This window comes from Ascidiella aspersa, chromosome 3 (genome assembly GCF_963924565.1).
Source record: "Ascidiella aspersa chromosome 3, kaAscAspe10.2, whole genome shotgun sequence".
In the NCBI taxonomy this organism is placed as follows: Eukaryota; Metazoa; Chordata; class Ascidiacea; order Phlebobranchia; family Ascidiidae; genus Ascidiella; species Ascidiella aspersa.
Window position 1 is genome coordinate 13,293,028 of NC_139449.1, and position 18,908 is coordinate 13,311,935.

Here is an 18,908-nt window from a genome sequence, read left to right on the forward strand (position 1 = left end):
ACAGTTTAGCGCCAATTCAACCAATTTTTTTCGCGCTTCGCGCGACCGACAACAGACTTCACTATTTTCAAGTTGTCTTAGTGATATTTAATTAAAAATTCCGAATTGCTTTTCGTAGGGGTGCAAGTCAGTTTTATCATACCATGAGACAAGGGTGAATGAAATCTGGAGATATATGCTAGGGGTGAACGAAACTAAAAAAGTTTCAGAAGCACTGATCTAAGCAATACTAGGCAGTATTTTTTTTTTTTGATTTTTGACGGTATGCAATTAATCAGGCAAACTATTTTGGTGAATAACTTTTATTTGTCACAATGTAAATTGGTGGACATCAGCTGGTAGAAGAATAAAAACTTTCACGTTAAAATTTTAACAGATTACAAACGTATCAAGGAATGGCTGATGTTTAAAACCACCAGAACAACGAAGAGGAAATAACAGAAAGAACAAATCTATGAAATAAGATTAAGAAAAGTGGTGTGAGTGTGCCGATTAAGCGAGCGGCTTGATAAAATAAACGGAAAATTCTACCGAATACAAATAAAAATGGAAAAACAACACTCTCGAATGTTTGAGAAAGAATTCAAAACAAACGAAAAAGGCAATGTCAATGAAAACAATGACAAAGTAGGAAAATAATTTTGCTAGCGATAACTAAGGATAATACTGAATCGGTAATTTGTCGCTCCTTTGCAAGGCGTCACCCACATCACCGCAAAATACACTGCATTGTTATAAAAGGCAATATCGAAGACAAAGGGAAGTTACCACGTGACCCAATTGAAGTTTTATAAACACCGAAAGAAAGAGGTCGCATCAAATCAAATAATCCTCGCGTTTAAATTAATGTTGACGATGGTAAATCTCATATCTCAAAACACCAAACTTATAGTTACAGTTTTGTACGATGTCGGTAGTATACAACTTAAAGATAAACATGTATCAATCCTTGTGGAAGATGTAAGCGAATAGTTGCAACAGAAATGAAAAACACCATAGCGAGGTGTTGTGCAAAGCACGTTTTTTTCATGTCTTTTAAGTATCACATATCGACGACTCAAAAAAACAAGATGTTGACTTCATGGGCAACTTACATGTCTCTTGATATGCAAGAAAAATCAACATATTTACAAAATTTGGAATAATTGCGTTAATGTGCTGATTACCGACCTAATCCTACTTTAAACAGAAATAAATTATCTAAATTTTAAAGGTGTTTTTTCAAGGCACACTGTTTTTATAACGCAAAATGTCGACAGCAGGATTTCCGCAAAACAGAATATGTTGCTTGCATTCTTTGAAACACTCGAAAAACGAAGAAATATTTGTACAAAAGCTGAAAAGTTATGACAAACCACCAGCAAAATTGACCGCGATCGCCGCTGCCAAAAACAACACCAGTAGAGTCGTTTGTTTGCGATAAACATCGCGAAAAAACGAAGAAAAAAACGGCCACAGTTTGATAACAAAAAAGGAAATGAAACAGATAAAACAATCAAAAAATTAAGAACAAAAAAGACTTTAAACACCCTAAAGCGCCGCGCAGAATTTTGTAACCCTGTTGGAAGATGTATTACCAAATTCAAAATCAAGAGACGGTAAGACAGTTTTTGACACCTTGCTTCAATTACAAAATTAATTTCCATAATTAAATATTAGGGTAGAAAGCAAATTAGAACTCTATATTGTTTTTAAAATAAGAGTTACAACATAACAAGCGACTTGTGTAAGGGTTAGTAGACAAAGCAACAATACGGTTTTAAAAAATATATTTTTTCTATGTGGTATTATATTACAATATGATTTACAATATAAATATAAAAAGCGGTTTATATATCAATTAACTTTTTGGAGACCTAGCCTTGCAAACTTGGAGCTAACTGATCGGCAAACAATATCTGTTGAATGCCTTGGTAGTTTGCTTGAGAGCCACATCTGGCTGGTAAGATAGTCGGGGAATGTGCAGATAGGTTTTCCGAACTGCATCCTGCCAAGTAATAATGTTACTGCTTTAAAAATCAAAAGTGTATAACTTTGTTAACGTTGTTTTTTCCAAATATTTACCTTCATCTTGAAATACTTTGGAAGATTGACCCCATTTAACGATTTCAGCGTAAGTACGAAGAGGTTTGGCAAACTCTTCAGGCTCCTCATCACAACTCTCCTCCCCTTCTGATGCCGTCATCGTTTTGTCAGAATCATACTCAAGTGAGCTTATGTCCGCTTCTTTAGAATGAAGTTTTGTCAAGGGCATGACATTGGTTGGCATCATCTGAAAAGACAAGACTTTCTTTACTAGGAAGCAATAACTAAACTTATATGTAGCAGCCGCAGGTACAACATTCTAACACAAGTCAGTGGATTAATTTGTAGAAACAGGTAGCCTTTATTTTCTTGACCTTTAAACCCTTTATTCATTAATCCCTATTACCTAATATTAAAATAGGTTTTATTCTGGTACATTAGTAAAAAAACAACATGCTTCTATTATAACTTTATGGCAGGGATTCCCAACCTTTTTATGGTCTCCTACCACTTGGACGCTTTGTAGTGTCAAGCGTACCACTTTTTGCAGACAACTAATTTGATTGAATCATATTTTATCTATTTTAGCTTACAACTAGCATTCTGCAACACTATTTGTAGCTTAAGCTATTAAACAGTAGATTTTATCCACCAAGAGAAATCATTTGACATAATTAACGCCCACTGTCCAACAGCGTTATACAGCTTTTCAAGGCAACTGTGTCCTTCAGATTTATCAGAGTTGAGTATTCTAACAAAGCCACACACATAGCAGTGGTTCTTAACCAAGGAGGTCAACCAATTTTCATGATGCCTTTTACAATATTTATTTTCACTCTGCTTTTAGGTTATAAATTAACAGAAAAAAATCTGCCACCAAAAAGCATCAGTCATGTCGTAATCATTAATAAAGTTGAAATGGTCATTTCCTGTATTGGAAGGAAAATGATGGAAGGTTTGTCACTTTTTGATATCTTTTTTTCAGTTTTGGTATTGGGGATATGTTTAAATTACTTTTGCTACTATTCAACATTTTACGCCACTTATGTTTAAAATAATCTAATACAGAGCCTCGAGTTGAATAAGATTTAAGCAGCACACTACCTAGTTACTAAGAACGGGGTAAAGCAGGGTCTAATGAGCTAGATTAAGGCTATGGTTATGGTTTCTTTATGTCTATTCTAGAATTTAAATTATCTAAAAATAGGTTGTATACTTACCTTTGGGCATGTTGGTGTTTCGTAAGAACGAATTTGTTTAACCGACTGCTCTGTTGGTTGAAAGTGATTGAAATAAAATGTTGTTGGTGGCAAAACATTATAAAGAATTTCTCTGCATTGCATGAGATCACATGTCTTGACCTAAACAAAAGTAAATCTTTGTAAATATTTTTTCATTATACTTAGTGGTTAATTGTAAGTTGATGCATATTTGTGGTTAGCCTTGGTAAGTTATTATTTTTCAACTCTATTACGAAATAACTCTGATGTCATTAATAAGTTGATTAACAAATAAATGTTTTATACTGTTGGACTAGCAACTAACTAACTAACACTTGAGACCTGGAATGTCAAGCACCCTTATTAGGCAGACCAGGCAGACGGATTTAATTGTTCACCCTTTAAAACAAGTTTGTGTGCCAATTTTTAGGATTTTAAAAATATGTTCTCTAGAGACACTTGGTCAAAACATTAATTTAATCATTCAGCCAAATATCATTACTCAGCTTTCTTATAACTAATTGATAATGCTTTTTGCAATAAGATTTACAACCAAACAACTCTGGAAATACAAATAAAAAGTAAAATGAAGCATTAAAATTAGCGCTTGTGAAATATTAACATAATTCAATGTTAAAAGTCCAAGCCTTAAAAAATACCGTCTCACAGTTGAAGAAACAAGAATAAGATCACTTAAATGAGTTACCTTTGCTAATGTTTGCAATTGTCCTGTTATTGTTGTCCATTTCTTAGCACTGCCGGTGACTGATTCAAGTTCTAATGAAAAGATTGCAAGTGCAATGGCAGCATTTGGAAAGCATGCCACCTTGTATATGCACATTGCATTTATCAAGTCACCAGTGAGCAAAGAAAGCTGATGAGGAGCAGAGGTTGTCGAAGCCAAATCAGTGAAATGAAAAAATGCAAGAACCTGGAACTAAGAAAAAAATTAAAAACTACTAAATTACCTTACTGAAAAAGCTTTTAACGAACGGGTATTACAACATGCTGTGTAAATGTAATTGTAAATAAAAATATTATTTAAACACTACACCACTCACAATGTGCAAGTATTGTAGGGGTGTTGGTGAATTTATGTCCCAAGAAAGCTTTTCAAGAACAATGCGTTCCATTCTTAGAACATCACAGCACCGAAAACCACAGCCACTATCTTCTACAAGCTCTCCAGTGCATGGAATAACCTTTAGAATGAATTTACAGTTTTAAACGTTTTTATTTCCAAAAAAAAAATAATTCTATAAGTTGTCTAAATTAAAGCCTTCATTGCTTTTGTACTATAATAGTTTTCAGTGCGAAACAAATACCAATTAATAAAACACTGAACAGTAATACTGTAATCTATTTAAGAACAAAACCAGGAAGCCTTTTTGACACTTATATTAGTACCAGCGTTTTTTATTTATTTAATTAATTATGGCACTCCACACTGTATGAAGATTATCACTTCCTACCCTATTGGAAGTGTGCATTAATTAAAAATAAAATGTGAAACATTTTTGTTGAAAGACATTAGTACACTTACATCTTCTTCTTCATTAATTTTGCTGGCTAAGTAGAAGCAACTTATGGCAATGCATTTGAGGTATTTTGGCTGAGCCTAAAAACAAAGTAAACCAAAGTTAAAACGTTTCATACTTGCACCTAAAAGTTAGCAAAAAAAAAAGTGTTTATATTACCTTGACCACAGTAAAAAAACGATCAAGTATGTTTGTAGCAAGAAAAAATGTCTCTGGGTGAAAATTAAACTGAACATTAAGTTCAGCGATCCACTTCACAGCCTGGTCTCGATGGTCAGAACTTATGTCCTTCTGAAAAAACAAACAAATGCACCTTTGCATATTATTGTAAACAACAAAGTTTTAACCTTGTAGAAAGTCGTTTACCAAAAGTGGTGAACGTTATGTTGTTACGCCTTAAGACAAGGCAGAATATTTGGATTTTTACTGGTTGCGTTGATCTTGTGCCAAAACAAGTGTTACATGTTTAGGGTTGCATTTGGGCTTGGTAAAGTTTTAAACGACAAGATACGAACAATGCAGCAATGCTACGTTAAGTTAAAGCGTCCCAACAAATAGAACAATGGTGTGTGATTGCACCACAATTGAAACACGGCAAAATGTCGCGCGCGCATTTTGTTTGAAAAGAGAAGGCGTCTACCCGAAACCCTTTCTCTTGGTGTTCTGCGGCGAGCAAAAAAGGTAGCCGAGGAAACCGCAGTTCTTTGTTGGAATGTAGCTGAACAGTTAAGTGGGCTCCTACGCGCTCAAATAGTTACAAACCGCTCCTTTTGCGCGCGCTTAGCAACGAAGGCGCAATAGCTTGGCCTTAGCCAAAGCCAACATAGCGTACAATATTTTTGTATTTAAATGGCTCAGAGCGCCTAAACGCTTCACTAGCGTCAGTCCGAAAACGACCAGCGAAGCATTTGATTCCTAATTCGAACGCAAAGCTCAATTGGTAAAGTTATAAAATCAACAACATTTAGGTCAATTATTCTCTAGGAAATTTGATCTAAAAAATACAAACTGGTTAATATCCAACCTGGCATATAAATAAAAACATGCTATACACTTTGAAAAAAAAACCATAAGTAGTTAGTAGGGCTCGCAAAAGTTAATAAAGTTAAAAAATTTTAAGGACCTAGTCTGTCCACGAATCAAAAAATAAAGATGTTTTCAGCACCTAGGGGACTGTTTCTAAGAAGTTTATAGATCAAAATAAAGTTAAAATTTACAATAAAGTTAAATTTTTTAGTAAAGTTAAAATTTGTCAAATTATGGCTTTTGACAAAGTTTTTGTGTTTCTTGAAAGTAATTTTTGTAAAAATCGTTGTGGAAGCATTGTAAATCAGGAACTGCGACACAATTAACCATATTAACCCATAAAAGCAGGCAAAATGTCACAATGCCCACTTGAATCAGCAGGAACTTTTATCGCAAATTGTCCATTTTTTATTTATTGTAACGTATCTAAATAATTCTTATAAAACACTTTATCTTCATAAACTTGGTCTTTTCGAAGATCAACAATTTGGATTTTAGAAATAGCCTACTGACATTCTGTAATACAAAAATGTCTAAGCAAGCTAAATCTATCGCCAAAAAACCCGATGCACTTTTTATAATCCATAAAACACCTGACTTTGCGACAAAATGTTACGTTTGGGTCTGAAATCGACAAAATATTATGTTTGGGTAACTGGCATCAATTCAAGAAAGAACTGTGGCCTCTACAAACAAGCAATTCTGTTAGGTTGAAATAAAGTTAAAATTTGATAAAAATGAAGCAAAAAAAACCTTGGACTACCATGTACTTTTCTACATACCATGCCATTGAATGGTGATAGTGGAGCATCCTTCCAGGCATCTTTTTCTTTAGATTGGGTGTCTTGAAGCATTGAAACCAACCGCTGTAGAGACCAACTTCGCAGCATTATTCCACGAAAGTGTAACCTCCCCTTGTACCTTCAAGGCCTGTGAATAGATTAAATATTAATTTTGATATGCTTGATATGTTATAGTTGATGTATTTTGTTTTTTAAGTCCATCAGAAACCCGACATAGTCACCGAGGAGCAAGCATTCTCCCATGCTGGTAGAAATACTATAGATTATTTGCTATTGTTGCTTGTAGGTTGTTCATTGTTGCTTGTAGGTTGTTCTTGTATGTTTCCCGGTTAATCGATACAATCCAAAGTTGGTAACAGACACCAAAAAAATAGTACTTTTCTAACAACGCAAATTGTGTTTTTTTGAAAAACATGTTTTAACAAGATTTGAAGAAAGGTTTGTAAAGACTTTTCAAAGTACCAATTAATTCAATTTGAAGACTTTTAATGCTTCAAAGACTTTGTGGCACTCTGTACATGACATAATAAATTGTATCTTAAGATTTAAAAATCACTAATAATCAGATAAGTGTATTTAGCTGACACATGCAGTTAATTTGAATAAATCTGCATTTACTGCTGCAGCGGAGTACATGAGTACCCTATAACTCAGGTTTAAAAAAACAAATCAAATTTCCGAAGTTTTCCTCAAGATCTTTTAATTAAAGATGTTTGGGCACCGGCGTAGAATCCTACCACTATTTTACAGTAATGAAAGTGTTATCAAAATTGAAATAAATATGGGAGAATAAATATAATAATAATAGTTGACCAACCCAAACAATAACTCGCATCCTAATCCAAATTATGTTAGCAATACAAACCTCTGGACAAAAATGTTGTAGGATTCTAGACCAGCGGGTGCCCAAACATTTTATGAAATGAAAAAAACTTGGTTTTAGATCATAAAAAAAAAAATATATATATACTGATTTTACATCTAAAAATACTGATTTTACATATGCATAACAGTGTGGATATGGAAATTTAAACAGAATAAAAAACCTCTAGTAATATTAGTTAGATATTTATAGAGACCTGTTTGTATATATAAGGCAAACTGGGCGCTCGTCTAGAATCCTACCACAACGAACATTATTTGGGTTAGGGTGTCGGTTAGCGTTTGGGTTTGGGTGAGTCCAGTAATAGTGTTAAACAATATTACTTGACCTACCCACACCCAAACACTAACCGACACCCTAACCCACATATTATGCATTGCTTAATATTTATTTCAACGTTGTGGTAGGATTCTAGACCAGCGCCGGCAAACTGTTCTATCATGCAACAACCTTACCTCTCCACAGCAGTGGTTTCTTCTGTTTTGGCTAACTGAAAAGGAATCCATAGATAAACAAAACTACATAGACAGGCGGCAATCCATGGCAATAGGTAAAATTTTGGTTTTACTCAAATGTTGTCATAGCGAAAACAAATTTCTAGAGCTGAAAATGACAATAAAAAGTACAGTTTTGCTTTACTGTTGGAGATGAGATTGCACAGAGGTTACGCCATTATTTACAACAAAGAGAAAAAGGTTACAGTGACGTCATATCCTTTAGTCATCCATTTAATTAATTACCGAACAATATATGGTCTGAAGTTAAATTATTGTCACAAAAAATAAATTATAAACTTTAAAACATTATTCCTTCAAACAAAATTTATAGATTAAAAGGAAATTCACAATTTAACCGTGTCTTGATTCGGTCTGTTGGTTATGCAAATGTCAATCAGCTGATTGTCAAAGAAGGAAGTGGATGCTTCTAGAATCGTCGATTTGTAAAAAGCAGAAGTGTAGCTAAATAAGGCTGCTTCTACTTTAAATACTATGTTCTATTGATTGAATTACATGGGCCGAAAATTTATTTTCGGGACATATCTTGTTTTTGCCGTTATTCTTTTTTGGGTGTAATGATTTGCTATGGTATGTTTCAAATCGATTTTGACCAAAGCTTTGTAGAAAAGTTGACATCGCAGAACTTTTAAATTTTCAGACATGGCGTAGAGTGGTATGTAGGTATGTATAAGGCTGAATCCCCACCGGTTAGACAAAAACGCTTTAAAGCAAACTGATCGCGACTAATAAAATGTAACGCTATTTCTTTTGTTGTCACGTCTCCACTGGCCAAACTTGTTCGGAGTCCGCACCCCAAGTCACCTCTAATTGGGGAACAAAAAACAATAGTGCGACGTCATCGTTTTAGTCCTTTACAGCTATCTAATCCTATCTAGCTACAGAAAAACTTCAATACTTCATATCACCTGCATCATTCAGTTGGCGAAGTAACGGCAGGTGGCATCTGCTGGCCTTTATTGTCCCGCGCGTGCAACGTTCATTGTGCGAGGGGCTGCCTTAGTAACAGTGGGTGCGTGCGATTTGCCTTTTAGAAAGAGACTTCTCTTAGTAAAATAACTTATTGCTCTTACTAAACAGCATATTTTACTGTCTCAAATTTAAATGCGAAACCTTAGGGCAGTGTACACCTCTCTGTTTGCACCTGTTTCGGATCTTACTCCAATCAAACATATAGGCTACACCAGGCCTACACGACTTAAAATTGTACGGGCGCAGCGAGCAAAAAAAATGTAAGGGCGCAGCGAGCAAAATATTCAAGTTTAATGCATTATTAGCGACGACGTTACACAGTCACATTATAACATGGTTCCATACAAAAATAAGTCTTAAGATCACTGCGTTTATTTGGTCTAAATTGGCAAAATTTATGATTTAAAAGGTGGCTTATTAGGCACATAAAAGAGTTTTTCGTATTGCTCGAAACAACAGATTTAAAGTCTGTTTAAAGGTTAGTGTTTCCCAACCTTTTTTACACTAGTGCCCCCTTGGGCTCAATATTATTTCATATCGCCCCCCTCATCTTGTTTTACAGTAAAGTGTTATATTAATCGTTGTCTAACATCATATTGACTTCACTTTCGTTTCGAAAAGCTGTCAGTCATATTTTAGGTTATCTAACATACATTCACTATAGGAATTTATAGATACATTATTTCACCAGGTTATGTCATTACCAGAAAAATTTGAACTTTCTGACCAAGAATTTAAATCAGGGGTCGGCAACCTTTTCTAGTCGCCAACCAAACTCAGAAAGGCTCTGTGGGCCGCGTTTTTCATCCATAATACTAATGAAAATGTAATAAAGGTACTTTGAGGAAACGCGATAATCTTATTTTAAGTCCGGGCGCACCTGGCGAGCGAAGCGATTTTTTGGGGTATACCGGCATTTCTTTTAAAATTCCTGCTAATTTTTATTATTACATTACCAAAAAATGAAAAAATTTTATGTGTAATATTTTTTAAGACGTTTTCCGTTTGTCCGCGACGCACTTGGCAGCCTTCCACGGCGCAACGGTAAAGAAGCGCTGATCTAGTCCGAAGACAGCCTCGTGTGAACAAACTGGATGTACAAAGATCATTCGCGCGAAGCTCGAAAATTTTTTCGCCTGTCTTAAGGTAAAATAGTCAAAAAGTAATTTAAATTGACTCATGTCTAGTTGTCAAATGGGCGCGGCTGGCCGAATCAGGCCCGTGGGCCGTAGGTTGGCGACCCCTGCTTTAAATATAAAAACATTTTGCCGCGTATAAAACGGTGAAACGCATAGGAAAGCCAATTATTACGTAACAATGGTCGGCAAACTACTACAAGTTCGCGCAGTACGGAAGTTGCCATTTAAGGTTAAAAGTTACCTACAGTGCTGTTTGTTACAATTTTTATATGAATTTTTTATAAAATTTTGCCATCAGTACTTTCACGTAACGCCCCCTTATGTGGGTTCAGCGCTCCCCAAATGAGAAAAAGACCAAAAACGCCCCCTTGTAACTCGCCAACGCCCACAAGGGGGCGGTACCGCCCACGTTGGGGACCTTTAAATTAAACGGTGATTCATTCGAGATTGGTGCTCCTAGAGCACGGAGCAAAATGAGCGAAAAAGCTAGTTATACACAAGCGGCAGGTGAAAGTGCAGTGAGTGCACTGAAAAAGCCGAACTGTTTAAACTATAGAGGAGCTATGCAGCTTAAAAGAGAAAGAAGATTTATGGAATTTAATGAAAAAGGTTGATTTTCCTCTGAAAAAAATTATAGGAATTGCTGAAATGAAAGGGACGCTAGTAGACGTGACGTGTACGACCAGGGAAAATGTACTTGACTTTCATAGAAGACTACTGAATGTGTCATACATTCGTAATGTTCGTCTTTACGAGTTCGATGTGATTAATTTGGGAATTGGTTGGGTAGCAATCCCACTCCCGAATGAAGCTATTGAAAGCCGGATCGAAGAACAGTTTGGAGAAGTCAAAAAAATGACACACAGAAAAGACAAAGAAGGGTTATTAACAGGAATGAGAATTGCAACAATGAACAAAGCGGATGTAGAAAAAAATCCAATACCAAGCTATATAAGAATGAACGGTTGTGAATTTTATGTTAACTACCACGGACAAAAGATTACTTGCAAGTATTGTGGCGAAACTGGCCACAAACAAGCTGATTGAGCAAAGCGAAAAGCTGATTACCCACAGCTTCACAGTAAAGCAAACCAATCAGCAATTGCGCCAGGCCAGATTACCAGCTCATCAACGCCTCTGCGATTAAAAGCGGGTGACAAAACTGCAGTGCAAACGCTCGAGAATAAAAACGAATCACTGCCCGGGGTTGATGCAATCCCCGTTGATAACCAAAACAACGCAGAATCTCCGAGCTTACAACTATATACAAACATCCCGAAAGCGATTCCGCATCAGTCCACCTTTTCTCCCTGACAGTAAATCAAGAAACATGAGCGAAGTTACCGTCTCACTGGATTGCCCAAATTGTCACACGGACAGTCTTCTGGATCCCCAATGCCGTCATTTTTACTGCTGCGAATGCAAACAAGAATAAAGAGTTACCAACGCATGCTGTGATGACACCGTCTTGTTTTTGGTGCCCTTGGAGGAAACAGTGGCCAACTGACCAAAATGCCCGGCCAAAATGAGACGTATGCCCTGCTGTGAGAAAATACAACCGGAGTTTCGAATGTACGGCGAAATGTTCGAGTGCATCCAATGCAAAATGTACGCAATAACTTGTGTGTGTAACACTGTAAATGCCCTTCCAAACATTACCATGTCCAAGGAATGTGTAAATCATCTATGCCAATATAAAGTGATGCACTGCAGTTGCGGGAAAAAGTCCGCCGAGGTTATTGAACCGAGCCGGCCATATAACTGCAGTTGCGGGTTCCAATATGAATGGAATATCGAACTAGGAGTACAAATGAACAATTAGATGTATTATGGTAACTATTTTGGTGACTATTTTTTGTTGTTGTATAATGAGCTTCAATATTGCATCATTTAATGTGGGGGGTATTCGAAATCCGCGCAAACGAAAGCCAATATTTAACTTTCTTAGAGAAAAAAAATTTAATATTGTCCTTTTGCAGGAAACTCACTCCTCAGTAAGGGACGAAAAATTATGGGAAATGTAGTGGGGATTTAAAATATTATGGCCACATGGCTCTACTCGCAGTAAAGGAGTTGCCATTCTATTGACAAAAAATACCTCGATGTCGATTAAGGAGCTAGAAATAGATCCCGAAGGGAGGTATCTAGTTGTCACGTTAACGGTTGAAGGCAAAGAATTTAAATTGTGCAACGTTTACGCCCCAAACAACGACGATCCTAAGTTTTTTGATCGGCTATTTGCGAAACTGGCATCTATTGACAACTCAGAGTTAATTTTGGGGGGTGATTTTAATACGATTTTGCGGGGTAACTTAGATAAAAACCAGGGTCCCTCTCATTCTAACCGAAACTCTCGTGCCAGAGTTGTATCGCACATGCAATCCTACAAGTTAAGTGATGCGTTTCGATATTTGCACCCAGCAGACCGCCAATACTCAAGGTTTCAGGTGAACCCCTTGACCGCGACGCGTATTGATTTCTTTTTAATATCGGAGTCATTATTAAATACCTAAATTCCGCAAATATCACACCAGGCACTAAATCAGATCATAAAATAGTAACCCTTTCGATGACAGTCTCGAGTTATCCTCGTGGCAAAGGATACTGGAAGCTAAACACAAATCTCTTGCTCAACAACGAATACATAAAAAACACGAGGCGCACAATACGTGATTATGTGGCCAACAATCCTAAACATGAGGTGAATCCACACATTCGGTGGGATGCTCTTAAAGCAGTAATCCGTGGGGAGTCCATTAAACACAGCGCCAAAGTAAAACGAGCAAACCGCAGTCAACAGCCATATCTAGAACGGGCGATAGAAGACATTAAACGATAATTAACGCTGACAAATCAACCCAACACGGTTCAAAGCGATAAGTTGGCCAAATTAAAACTGGAGTTAGATAACTTGATTGAAAGACGTACACAAGGTGCTATTATTAGAAGCAGAGCGCGCTGGGCAGAGATGGGTGAAAAAAACACAAAGTACTTTCTAAACTTAGAGAAACGCCACCTCTAAAAAAAATCAATCAACCGCCTAAAAGTGGGTGATCAAATCCAAACAGATCCAAAGAACATTCTAAAAGAACTGGCCAATTTTTTTGAAAATCTATACAAACGATGCGATGCTAAATATACTAAGACACCAATTAACGTACACTTATCGACATTAAATCTGTCGAGGCTAGACGCAATGCAGAAAGAATCGACCGAGCGCCCAATCACGCTTGAGGAAATTCTAGCGGCAATTAACACTATGCCTTGATGGATTGCCGGTAGAACTTTTTGGCATGAGATAAAAACCTTGTTTTACGACGCTTGGATGTATACTGAAAAAACGGGTAAAAAAAGGCACATAAAGATCCTTCGCTGATAACTAATCACCGCCCCATCTCTTTGCTTAATGTGGACTATAAAATTATGTCAAAAGTTATAAACAACAGGTTAAAATCCAATATCGAGTTCCTAATCAGTCGAGACCAAAATGGCTTTATGAAGGGTAGATATATTGGGGATAATCTTCGCCTGCTCTTTGATATTATCGATTCCTCCGATTTTTATAAAATTCCGGGTTCCATACTATCTTTGGACATTTACAAAGCGTTTGACACTGTTGGTTGGGATTTTATTTACGCAGCATTAGGAAATTTTGGCTTCGGACATAACCTAATAAACTGGATAAAATGTTGTTATGCGGAACCTACCTGTAAAATAACCAACAACAACTTTTTGTCGCGCGAATTTAAAATCGAAAGAGGTGTCCGGCAAGGAGACCCATTATCTCCGACGCTTTTTTTGCTATGTATCGAATGTCTAGCAACGGCGTTGCGAAAAGACAAATTTGTAGGAATACAACTGAATAACGACGAATTTAAAGTATCTCTACTTGCTGATGACACGTTAGTCTTTTTAAGAGGCGAACAGAAAGATTTAGAACGAATATTTGGTGTGCTAGATAAATTTGGAGACATGTCCGGATGTAAAATCAATATGCAAAAATTGCTTGCATTCCATGTAGGAGCCAATCGCTCTTCGGCAGAAAAACCTTTAGAGAACAAAGGCCCCGAGTGGCCAGAACACTCATTTAAGTACTTAGATGTAAAAATTCCACTGAAAAACCCAAAGGAACTGTTTCCGCTTAACTTTGGTGAAGTTAGAAATAAAATTAGTGCAGTCTTAAACATTTGGTCCGGTCGTGGGCTAACTCTTCTGGGACGAATTTATTTCCTAAAAAGCTTAGTGATTCCCACACTAATTTACAAAATTAGTGTTCTTCCGGTCAACCTGCCCGAAGCATGGATGCGTAAACTAAAAACGAAATTATTTCAGTTTATATGGGGGTCTAGATGTTGGACGTTGACGCATATATTATGTCGCTGAATATTAAATGGGTGTCAAAACTTTTTGACGACGAGTATAATGCACCGTGGAAAACGCTTTAAAAAGGCGTTCTAACAGACAAAGAACTCGAATGCTGGCTGCGAGGAGACTTATCTGTCACATCGAGGCAATGTTCTAAACTAATACCTTTACGCACTACTAGAAAGGCAATATCAGACTGTAGGAAGTATATGACAATAACACAATTGCAAACACTCAAGGCCCGTCCTTTATGGGTAAACAAAAACGTCCGACTCAAGACAGAAACATTTTATGCAAAGCCACTTATCAATGCGGGAGTTTTTGACCACAATGATCTACTAAACGACTCGGGACACTATATGACCTATGACCAACTGGCAGTTAAGTACAAATTCCACCCAAACAATACAGATTTTAAAACCTTTATTAAAATGATCGCTACTCTCCCACCTGAGTGGGACCACTCCACGGCAGGATCTCCACCCGATACTAAACTAGTCACCACTTTAAGGCAGATACTTCAGGTACATAACTCATCAAAAACCTAAACAATGAGATAAAAACATACACTACTGATCGTCCCCATAAAGAACAACGCAAGTGGGAACGGGATTTAAATCTGTTACCGAACACAACTCCTTGGGACAGGTTATATAAAAACACTCGTAAAGCCACAATTGAAACTAAACTGCGATCCTTTCAAATTAAACTTAATCTTCGTGCGATTGTGACCAATGATGCGCTATTCTCTTTTGATATAACTGAAACCAACCGGTGTGTTTTTTGCAATTTAAATGTTGAAACAATTTCTCATGTGTTTTTATATTGCGAACATGTTGTAAAGTTTTGAGAAGAAGTCACTGCTTGGATTTCAGCAAAACTTTTTATATCCCTACAAACCATTCCAGTAACTGTTCTGTTTGGTGCTGTAAATGAGGATGATTTGCTAAACTGTTTACTGATTTGTGCTCGCTTTGTGATTTATCGATGAAAATACGCCAAAACTTTTCTTTCTTTATTAATGTTCAAGAACATAGTAAAAACAGTGAAAAAATCAAAAAAAAGTCAAGTCATTTTGGTCAAAAGACTTAAGTCAAGTCCAGTCATTTGAAAACAGTGACTTAAGTGCACTTAAGTCAAGCAAATGACTTAAGTCATTACAACACTGACCATATTGCGCTAGGAAATAAGAATCTTGCTGCTTGTCGAGTTAAAGGGTCCAGTCTGTAAACGTATACCTGTCGCTTCTTATTAAGTGCTATCCATCTTTTATCTCTCGTGCGTCATTTTCTTCCCGCCGTGTAACTTATTATCGCGTAATAAAAAACAAAACAAAAAACGGTGATGGCTCGACAAAGCCATGGTAGAAATTTACCGAGTAAAACTTGGCAGAAGTATAGGAAACCATAGGCGTTAAACCATTTTAAGAGAATGATAATGTTTTCTTTTTAAACATGTTAGCTGGCCAAAATGTAATAACATGGCCGTACGCATTATCTAGTTTGAATTGTTTTTCCGTACAACTATTAAAGTAAGGTATATTATTTTAATGTAATAAAAAAAATGATTAAACATGGAGAAGGGGGCGCCAAATTTATAGTTTGCCCCGAGCACAAAATACCTTGGCTACGCCTCTGGTAGAAGTTCTCTACAGTAAATCCCACACCCACCAGTTAAGTTCGCAGAATCGCAAAATAATAGGTTCAAGATTTTTAGCAATTTATTGATATAATCACAAGAATCAACCAAGTCAATGGGAAGTATTTGTGTCATCAAAATATTACTGTTGCTAAAATTTACGATTTAAATACATGATGGATTGTCAAGCTGTTGCATATTTACAATATTTTGCACCGAGCGTTGAAAACGACTGACTAATGCGTCGCGACCCACCGGTTGTGAAGCACTGCTCTAGAGAATAATTATTGCTGCCTACTCAACATTTTTAGTGAGCATTATGTACAATAAATCTAGCTGAGTAACAGTATGTGTGTAAGTGATGAAGTAACACAGTGATTTTCATTTCTGCCGATATGTAAGATGTGAATCTTTGGCATCCCTACAGTATATTAGTTTTGATATGTTACATTAGCTAAGGCATAAATCGGAATACTAAACCAATTGGAATATGACCTACACAGGCCGAAAAGCGATAAAAAAAATTTGCCTTTAGCTTAGAGCAGCCTTTCTTAACCTGGGGTAAATTTCCTCGTTTTAGGGTTTAAATAAGCTATGAATCAAAATATCAACATCAGTTGACGGGACAGAAAAATTGTGCCAGCTGTAGGTATTGGTAGCCTACTTTCCAAGTTCAGATAAACTGCTAATTCAAAGCTAGCCTATCGGTAGCCCATTGATTCTTAATCGTCTAATGTCGGTAACATTATGTTTCGCTAATAGACGAGTTTCATTCTTGCAACCTAAACAAAAATTGGAGTTAAAATGCAAAATGGCTATCTAAGGAGAGGTATTCAAGCTCTGAATATTCTGGTTCCGTTTTCTTCAACTATTCGAAAGCGGCTTCTCTGCATTGCTTATATCAAATAGCACGAAACCGACTTTACATGTTGAATCTGATATTCGTTGTGCAATATCTACTACTTTACCAGACATTGAACAACTCGTTGTCAAAAAGTAAGGGCTGCCGTCACATTAAATATAACTGATATAATTTGTTACTTTCGTTTTTAATAAATGAGCACCATTTTTTATATTGGGGATAAATCTGATGTTTGAAGCAAGCGGGTTAATTATGAGAATCATTGAAGTCTTTTGCCCGATGAATCAACCTCACTCCTTCAAGGTAGAGAAGTTGTGGAAAATTGTTCATTCAGCTACTGCCTTATTCTGTCATAGATTCATATTCATAAAAGAGTATCACATGCAAATAAGGTTAAGAACGCCTGGCTTACCGCTTGGGGCCAAAACAGCGGCGGCCCAAAGGCGCCGTCCAAACTCGGACGCCGAAACGTAGATACCAAAACGGCCGATGCCTGACTGGTGGCTCCCCCAGTGGCAAATCAAGGCAAGGAAAGACAGCATAGCGTTTTGTGTTGTGCGGCGATCATAAGCTTTGTTTATGAGTAAATATTTTGTTCGATGAGTCAGTAGTTTTTTCATGATTCTTTGGTCAGTGTTAAATAGCTTTGTAGCCATTCATTTTGCTTTGGAGTGTAGGGGTCATTTTGAGCGCTGGTCTAGAATCCGACCACACTTTCGTTTGGGGGTTGTATATTGCTAACATTATTTGGGTTAGGGTGCGAGTAAACGTTTGCGATTGGACGGGTCGTCGAGTATTGTTATTATATTTATTTCTTCGTTGCAATTTCAATTTTAATCAACTTTTTTCGTTAGTGTAAAAAAGTGGTAGAATTTTAGACCAGTACCGCCATTTGTTTTTGCTCAATTCATGGATATAAATAAAAAGGTTTACGTGACTTTTTGATCCACTAGGCTACTGTTTGAAACATTACAGATCCGTTAAGAGTCATTACAAACGCATATATTTTTGTTATTAACTATCGGATATAAAGTGACTTACTCCCACGTCCCTAATAACGCGCAAAAATTTGATTATCAACTTGTGTTATGCGTGCAGTTCCCCAATAGTTTTAATTTTTTCATTGTTAGCTGGGGCGGATCCAGGAACTTTGTTTGTTGGCATGACAATTTTTTAGACGTGAAGTCACAAAATAACGTCATACCGTGGCGTCACAAATTTACGCCATATCGTGACGTCACGAGGTTTAATAAAACGTGACCTCACAATGTTACTTAACGTGGCTTCATAAAGAAGTAACTTTAAGAACACGACACAGTTCGTATGTTGTTAAAGTTTAGAAATTGTATTTCAAAGATGTTATTGATTCGCGAATAGCGAAAAAACGCCTTGTGTGGTTTAAGTTGTCAAACCTTTTTTTTTTGAGGATGAGACGCAGGACACCTTTGAGCTAAAGCGATTTTAATAAAATAGGCTTAGATACATGGCCACGTGTGCCTAAATTGTAAAACACCAAAGACGCCGTCTTTCGTGTTTGCGGTTTGTTGTGCACTCCAACAATTTTTAAAACAATAATATGTAACGGACATTTTTTCGCGCTACGCGGGGACGTCTTTAAACTTTCACCATAAAATAATAATCATTTTGAAAAAGAAACTTTAAATCACGAGCATTTTCAAATTACACTTTTGGTCGCTTTAAACGACAAAGTTTAACATACATTCCGAAAATATTTTGCTACAGTTTTTGATGTGACCATAGCCTAACCCTAACGTGACACGTTCCAAATTGCAGTTTCTGCCAATTTTAACCCAATTCGATAACACATGTACATTTTGGTGATGTAGCTTTGTATTCCAAGTGACACCTCTCCATCCTAAACTGTAACAAAATAAACGTAGGCCTACTGATGTATGTTGTCC

The 18,908-nt window shown here is 36.6% G+C and overlaps 1 protein-coding gene and 1 pseudogene across 2 annotated transcripts; one reads left to right on the forward strand and one right to left on the reverse strand.

The window, feature by feature from the left end:
- Positions 1-295: 295 nt before the first annotated feature.
- On the reverse strand, positions 296-8,152 carry LOC146160289 (cyclin-I-like). Of its 2 annotated transcripts, none has more exons than XM_083383961.1 (9): positions 7,951-8,152; positions 6,592-6,739; positions 4,943-5,074; positions 4,789-4,863; positions 4,307-4,447; positions 3,952-4,176; positions 3,246-3,386; positions 2,065-2,272; positions 296-1,987 (listed from the first exon to the last, which is right to left on the reverse strand). In XM_083383961.1, the coding sequence occupies exons 2-9, from the start codon at positions 6,697-6,699 to the stop codon at positions 1,857-1,859; spliced, it is 1,161 nt and encodes a 386-aa protein (XP_083240087.1). In that variant the 5' UTR covers positions 6,700-6,739; positions 7,951-8,152; the 3' UTR covers positions 296-1,856. The 2 variants fall into 2 exon arrangements, with proteins under 2 accessions (XP_083240087.1, XP_083240085.1); XM_083383959.1 differs by having other exon boundaries at positions 3,952-4,182.
- A 2,442-nt stretch (positions 8,153-10,594) lies between these two features.
- Positions 10,595-12,634, forward strand: LOC146160290 (uncharacterized; annotated as a pseudogene).
- The last annotated feature ends 6,274 nt before the right edge of the window (positions 12,635-18,908 follow it).

Bases quoted from the DNA above. Each gene is read 5' to 3' on its own strand.
- LOC146160289 (XM_083383959.1), bottom strand. From the start codon at position 6,699: ATGCTGCGAAGTTGGTCTCTACAGCGGTTGGTTTCAATGCTTCAAGAC. The intron at 4,864-4,942 runs GTAATATAAACA...CTTTGTTTTTAG, and splicing joins GTTTTTTTACTGTGGTCAAG to GCTCAGCCAAAATACCTCAA. The intron at 1,988-2,064 runs GTAAATATTTGG...ATTACTTGGCAG, and splicing joins CAAAGTATTTCAAGATGAAG to GATGCAGTTCGGAAAACCTA.